We start from the raw sequence: 7,491 nt of genomic DNA, 5'->3' as shown, positions 1-7,491 counted from the left end.
TTCCCTCTTGGCCTGTCTGACTATCAGCTTGCGCCTCAGTCTCCGGGCCTCTGGGGTCATGCTCATAGCATTGGGACAAGCTTCCAGTCTCTTCAGCAGCAGCTTTTCCTCATAGATGCTAACAGAGGTATGCTTGTGAGCTCTGGGTTTAGCATCCTTCTCCAGCTGTGACTTCCTTTTGTCTCGCCCCCTCACCTGCAGTGATGCAGTTGATTCTTCAGGATCTTCACTGTCACCTTCTATCTTTTCTGTTTTCTCTTCTTCGCTCTCCACCTCTTGCTTGATCTGCTCAGCTGTCTTCACTTTTTTTCTACTTGCTATCACACTGCCAGTACCAGCTGTCCCACTGGGAGGGGGCACATACTCTATTCCTGGGTCTATGACTCCATCTCCTTCCATCTCCTCATCATCTGTTCAACAGATCAAAATAATCCAGGAAAAAATGTAAACATCAAAGCCCCATTTCAAAAACGGTTGTCACAAGAACTTTCTGCTACAGAGAAATAATGCAGGTTTACCCAACACAATCCATTTTCTACATGTTTCTGGACCTCCTGGTTTGGGACAATTTCAGGATACAAAATTGATCCTGCTAAATCTTGCAGTTTGGCATCTGAAAATGTGGCACTCCTGAGCTGCAAGCTCATGCTCTTTCACAAGTGTTAAATTATTGAAAATTCCTTAAGACTTGGGATCAAATGGTCAAGCTGGTAAGCTGTATTTTCAGCTAGCAAACCCAGGAGAAGTTCTGTTTGAACTGAGGAAATAGTTAGTAGTCACAGATCCATAGGATTTGTCCCTCTGCAGAACCTAACTATCCTTCCTTCCAATGATGAGTGCTTTACTTTTGACTTCCCCAATTAGATTGACGACTGGCTCCGTAAGGAACTAAATGCATTCAGCCCTCATCACTGCTTTTCGATCTGATATGCAACACTTGTTAATTGGCACATTTGAACTTGTGGAGCTAGTGGAATGTTACCTTGAGAATTAAACTTCTCCCATTTAAGGAAGAGCTGAGGCAAAATTAGAGTTGCTATCTACCAGCATAATCTACACTGGGGTAAAATGCATATGCTGAGTGGTGCAGCAGTTGCTAGGCGATCTTCTTCCCACTGTTTATTCAGGATCCCTTAGCTGACAATAATGGTGGTAACTTCCAGCCTTAGAAGATGGCAATACAACTATGGAAAACCAAGCAAGACTTACATGAAACTAAGACAAACAGAATTTTACCAATTACTTTCCATTTTGTCTGGAAAAGATCCTGCAGCTCATCGAAGTTTCTATTTTTTTTTTTAACATTTCCCTTGACAACTATGTATGGCTTATTATTAAAGAAAAACACATGGCATCTCATACCGTGAAACAGAGCCTGTGGTGGCATGACATCTGGGATGAGATCTGCTTCTGAGAGAAGGCTGGGAGTAGCTGAATGTGAGGCTGGAGTGCCGGGAGCAGAAAAGTCCAGAGATGGGGAAGGAGAAGGGCTTGTCAGAGGGGTGCGATCTGAAGAGCTCAAGGAGGAGAAGTCAATCACCTCTCCTTTCTCAAGTACGATGTCAGGACGACGGCCTCGACTGCTGAATTTTACAGGAGTGGAAGAAGTACTCCGGTCCAGGAAGCCAGCTGCTTCCTTCTGGGCTCTCCTAATGTCTTTGGCTTCCTGAGTGCGAGATCTCTTCTCCTTCAGCTCCATGGCTGATTCAACTGGATTGCGGCTTACCCGTTTCCTGAGTCCTTCCACAGTAATGATGGGATCCAGAGGTGGCTTTGAAGCTGCTAAAGAAGTAGTTTGCTTATGGACACTAAGCTCCTACTATTACGGGATACATATTATATGGTCACAAAAAAACCCACACTGACTACAAATCTTAGATGTATTTTCAATATATACAAGAAATTCACTCTGGGACATGTAGCATAAAGCCAATGCACCACTAAAGCCTCAAAGTCCCAGTCTTGCTCTTCTCCACAAAAGGGTGTTTGCATCTAGTGAAAAAGATAAAAAAAAACCTCCTAGGGGTAAAGAGGAGCAGAGAAATTATAGATTTCAGCTGAAAAAAACCCAAAACCTGCACAAATCTCAAAAGCCTTTCAGTCAGTAGGCAAAAAGGTAATAAAATATAACAGGCTTCTCACGCTACAGCATATGCACCATAGTCCTCTTAAGTCAACCATTACAGCAAGCAAAACTAAGAAACTGTCCATGCGCACAAACACACAGCTTTAAGTAAACTTTTCTGTGCCTTCCAGCTCTGTCAGCTCTGGCCCAGCTAGGAACCTACATGCCATTGCGGAAAGAGTTACCTTTTGCCTTTAGTGCAGATGCAGACAGCTTCTCTCCTTCAGGTTTCATCGTTGGGGGTTTATTATGAACCAGCTTCCACCATCCTGGTTCTCCAAATTCTTGTGCCCCTGAACGGAAAAACAATGGGCTCCCCACAGAAAGACAGCCAGCAACTGTGCTCCACCATGTTGAGGTCTTTTTCCTATAGTGGAAGAGGGGAAAACAAGTATTAGATCTCCACTTACCAGCTGTACTGTCATCCTGAAGCCTTCTCTCTCTGCCAAGATGGAAAGGGCAGAGTGTTTCTGCCACTTGCATTCATGCAGGGGAATGATGTACTCCCTACACTCCCATCCTCAAATAGACAAAAGATAATAATTTCTTCTCAGAGAACCACTCTGAAGGGCACGCCACAACGTACTGGTGGGCTCTGAGGCACAAAGCACTGTGTACACATGCTCCATAAATGCGGGGCAAATGCAGCATGGCGAGATGCAATTTTTCTTTTGTCAATGAGGCGCTTTATGCTGAGACTACAGAGAAGAGGTCTACCCTGCCATTGGAACCTCCAGCATTCCAGTGCTGACGTTGCTACCTTCCTTAACAATTTGACGATACAAGAACGGGAACACAATGATCCTAGTGACAGCTGTGTTGACCTGACTTTGCAGACCCTTATTCCATTACAGCAGACAGCAAACAGGACTCTGGGTGTACAGGATGGGAAATGCAAAAGAAAGGTAGTGATAAAGGAATTGCTTCACACAGAAGGAAAGACAAACTTAATTTAAAAGCCTGCCTTGACTACTTTGAGATGTTACTTAGCAAAGCATGCTCCCAGAGCTGTAGGACAGGTTCCCTAAGGCTGAATTCACAAAGGGAGTCGGGATCTGACCACTCCGCCCTCCACAGCTGCAGCCCTGACAGGTATTGCAGAGAAGCAGAGTCACAGGTCTGAGAAACCACCAAGGTCAACAGAGCTGCAGGAAGCAGCAAAGTAACAGAATGTGTATGCTTGCCCCACAGACACATGCATGCGATGTATACTGGAGCTTTATCTCTGCTTGGGGCTTTCTGCCATAAAACCTCTCCTGCAGCATGGGGAAGAGAATCCCTAATAGTCAACATACCTGTCAGCCACACTCACTGAACTACTTTCAAAGCACCTTTTTGGTCACTTGGAGGCAGGGAGCTGCATTTAAGCCTTTTACTCTGCAGAACAGCATACTCTGCTGAACATCTGAGCACTTTTTGATCCTTTGAGAACTAGTCACAGGGCTAAGACATCATTTAGGGAAGAAGTGAGGAGAAATATTTTAAAATTGCCCCTGTAGCAAATAACTGAGGTAATCCCTTGGCTACTGGAGAATGAGGTTCACGGTACAGAGTCTAAACCTGTGCTTGCGCTGAATCTCAAGATTCCTTCTTGCCTTCTCACACCTCCAGTAGCAAAAGCTTCAGTACTTGGGCTAGTCTTGGCTGAGTAGGTATTCGCTGCTGTCCAAGTGTTGCAATTACACATCTTGGGGTACTGACCCTCAGACGTGCGCAGTTAAACTCTGGTGTCCCAGATAAGACTCTGGAGCCTTACAAGTCTGGAGAAGCTGTACTTTAACATGCCAAGAAAGGAAAGCACTGCACACCTTAAACCGCCACACACGTCTCAGCTGTTCCTGCTCCATCAGTGGCTTGTCCAGGAAAGTGGGAAGACCACATCAGAAGCCAGCAATCACTTAATCTGAATTTTAATCAGAGCAAGGAGTGCCCAGTTCCCAGGGCAGGTCTCAAAAGGCAACAGCAAACCCTGGGAGGTGATGGCTCTCTGAGCAAGGGACAATGGGCCTTCCTGTGAGGATCTCCATGGTTTCCAGAGGGGACAAATACTAACATTTCTGAGAAAGGAGCAAGGAGAAACAGACAAGCAATGAAAGCAAAGCCAGAGAGCAAATCTGGTGAGGGAGAAAGGCCACATCTTACTACAGAGAAACCCCTGGGGAAGAAAAGAAGCTGTGAAGTCAATCAAATCTAGAACTTCAAAGGGTTGCTCAGTTCCTTTCCTGCCTCTGTGGCACATGCACTAATAGTGAAACTTCGGTTTGAAGCTTCAGCACGCTCAGGAAAAAAGTGCCATTCACCTAAAGAGCCCACAACAAATTGTGCTGCGAAGGCTGCCCGTTACAAGAAGGCTTCTTACTCTGACAGCTTCTTTCTTTACACGCTGTAAAAAAACATTCCAATGTTTTGTAACATCTGCTATGTAAAACCTATTTTATTAAGATCCAAAACAATCTAAAATACGAGACCAGATTTTCCTTTCTGAAGAACTTGGTCCATGCAAGTCTTATAGCCAAATAACATGGTACTTTGCTGGACTTTTTTTTTTTCCCCTTCAAAGCCCAGTGACATCAGGACCAGCTCATCTATTATGACTATTTAGAGAGACTCGGAGGCTTTACACGTTCACACACTACCTAAAGCACAGTAAGAATTAATCAAAAAGATGTGTATTTACATGGCTTTTGTGTGACATTCTTGGGGTTGTTTTTCCCCACTAAGAAATGCTTATTCTTTCAAGAGTACTCTCATGTCTACGTTCCGGTTCTCAATAGAAAATCCTCCAATTTTCTCATGAGTAAGGCTCAACAGAGACACCGCCTAATCAACCAGGTTTCTTATCCATCTGTATAACGGGTTTTGATTTCTCTGGCTCACCAACCAGACCTTCAGGGAAACATCACGACATCATGTCTTTACCTGTTCCCTAATAAGAAAGTCCAGTGTTTCTCAATAAAAGCACAAATATCTTCTTTCCATCTGAAGTAACCCTGACGGCCCGTTCCTTCCAGAGACAAATTGTACATTGCCAGCATAACAACCTGCAACAGAAAGCGTTGGATACAAGTGAATCTTTTCTGCTTCATCTGCTGAACTGCCTCCCACAGCTACCACACACACACAAACTTTGCTCCCTCATAAATACCTTATTTTGCAACATCTCAGAGGCAACTTCTGCAATCCATCTTCTTCCTGCTTCCCATTCTTGTCTTTCTATTGTTAGATGCACATTCTCCCAGAGATTTCTCCATCCCAGGGGAATAACAAGCTGCCTAATTATGCAGGATTATGCTGAGATACCACCTTTTGCAGCAGTTGTATAAATTAATTATATCACAACTGAAGTCTGAATGTAGTGTGGAGGTAGGGAGAAAGTTTCTTAAAAAAATGGTCACAAGTAATTTCATTATCTAATCCATCAGAAACATAGCGACAATGGTCTTTCTAGATACTTTCTGTTACATTTCAGACTGAACAGACTGTAAACTGCCTGTAAAATGACATATCTACTAATTGTTCTGGGTATTCGAGAATTAAGTTTGTCTCCAGGTAATGTTTGTTCAACACAATCCATTTACGGTTCACTCACAGCCTTCACAACCAAGTTCAGTCTGACCTATTACATACCTAACCTGAAGGGCAAGTTTGAAAAATATCACAGCTCCTTGTAAGTAAATCCCAGGTGACCAACTGTTAATTACATTTACCCAACTGGTTTGAGTACAACTACAATCAGCTGAGCTGCGACCATCTTTCAACAATTGCTTGGATACCGCTTGGCTATCCCTTGGATTCTACTTCCAATAGGGACCTATTTTTCACCACCAGAGAAGTTTGAAATGTGTTTTTGTTAGCTAGATGGGTCTTCTCGCAGTGGGCTAGAGTTTTAGGGAATAGATTGCTGAAGATGCCAAAATGAGGAAATACAGACAATTTAATGTCCCCCATACTCTATTTCTGCCACACAGCCCCTTTTGGTTTGGTAACTATTTATCTAAGATTCTGTGTTTTTTCAAGTCGGGTGGGACTCTGCTGGTCTGCCAGCCACAGACTGCTATGCCAACCTCCCCTGCACTGGGCACGAGAACTCACTGTAGGAGTTAGGACAGATGTTAAATTATCTCTCATGAGACAACACACCATTACAGTCCCAAAGGAGGCGAATAGATGTCTTGCACATACTGCCTGATGCTCAGCATGTGGAGGAAACAATGCTGAGCAACAGCTACTGCCTGCACACCCCTCCAGCGCCCTGCTTAGAGCAAGACGATGTACATCAGTCTGCCGATATGGTGGTTGCTGTATAATGCAAATTATTTTGATTGCTCAGGTGTGTAAGTGACTGAAAGCGAATTCCAGCAAGGACTGTTACTGGTGAATAAGCAGCCAGGTTGGAGTTTTGCATTCAACGAGCTGGCAAACTTTCTATTCGTATGTTGCCACCTCGCTAGTTTTAATTTTGCTCATACACACAAAAACCCGTTCATCCCTAGCAGCCAAATTGCATCCAATTTGCTTTTCCAAACGAGCCTGAAGCCATGAATTCATGAGAAACATAAGGAGAAGGAACGAAAAAAAAAAAGAAACGTGGTCTGTATGATTATCTTTCAATTTACCTGCCAAATGCCCAAGTTCTAATACCCAGGCAATCCTTAGCTAATTAATTCCTGAATTTCATGCATATGTTTTTTTGTTACCTATACCTGATCCTTCTTTTCTAGGTAGCACATACACCACAAACAACAATTTTAGAAAATCACGTGGTTGTTCTGCTGGCACAAATGTTTTACTTACTTGTTGCCATGTTAATCTCAACCGTTCAAATTGCTCCTTCCCATCCTCTGAGCAATCAGAGCAAGTAAATCTGAAAAAGTTATCTCCTTTGAGGTAGCTGAGCTGTTCTCTCAGTTGACCTAAAAGAAATAGGTAAAAATCAATTTCTTGGTCCTTTTATAGGAAAAACTACTGCAAAGGAAATTTGGATTTCCTACATCATCAGGCAGAAAAGAACTTTTTGTCTTTTTCCCAGAGTACAGAGACCCAGAGAGCTCCCAGGAAGCATCAGAACTTGGTGTGATGGAAAGCACAGATGCATTTTACAGTTGCAGCAGCCAGCAGCAACCAACTGAAAAGCACGGGCATAAAAAAGGGGCGTTCTACTTAACATCTGAATGCAGGTACAAAGCCAAGGACTTCCTTGTTTATACTGCATTTCTCATTCCATCTTGCTTCCCCAGCATAACCTATGTACTTCAATAAATGTCTTCCTCCTCACTTAAAAAAAAAAAGCTGACCTGTTAAAAAAAAGGTATGTTACTGAGGAGTCTATCAGAACACACAAGCATTCTCTTCTACGTCACCTTTCC

General features: G+C 43.4%; 1 protein-coding gene across 1 annotated transcript in view; it reads right to left on the bottom strand.

Annotated features, from left to right (window-relative positions):
* The window catches only part of CSRP2BP (CSRP2 binding protein), a 17,903-nt gene that overhangs the window by 8,086 nt on the left and 2,326 nt on the right, over positions 1-7,491 (bottom strand). The window contains exons 2-6 of the mRNA XM_010145812.1: positions 6,920-7,038; positions 5,045-5,166; positions 2,311-2,492; positions 1,363-1,782; positions 1-410 (exon numbers count right to left, since the gene is read on the bottom strand). Of these exons, the coding sequence (XP_010144114.1) occupies positions 1-410; positions 1,363-1,782; positions 2,311-2,492; positions 5,045-5,166; positions 6,920-7,038 (1,253 nt within the window). The remainder of the gene's footprint in view (positions 411-1,362; positions 1,783-2,310; positions 2,493-5,044; positions 5,167-6,919; positions 7,039-7,491) is intronic.

This window comes from Buceros rhinoceros, unplaced genomic scaffold (genome assembly GCF_000710305.1).
Source record: "Buceros rhinoceros silvestris isolate BGI_N320 unplaced genomic scaffold, ASM71030v1 scaffold17291, whole genome shotgun sequence".
Lineage (NCBI taxonomy): Eukaryota > Metazoa > Chordata > Aves > Bucerotiformes > Bucerotidae > Buceros > Buceros rhinoceros.
Note: the sequence above shows the minus strand (reverse complement) of the source record. Positions and strands in the feature narration are given on the sequence as shown.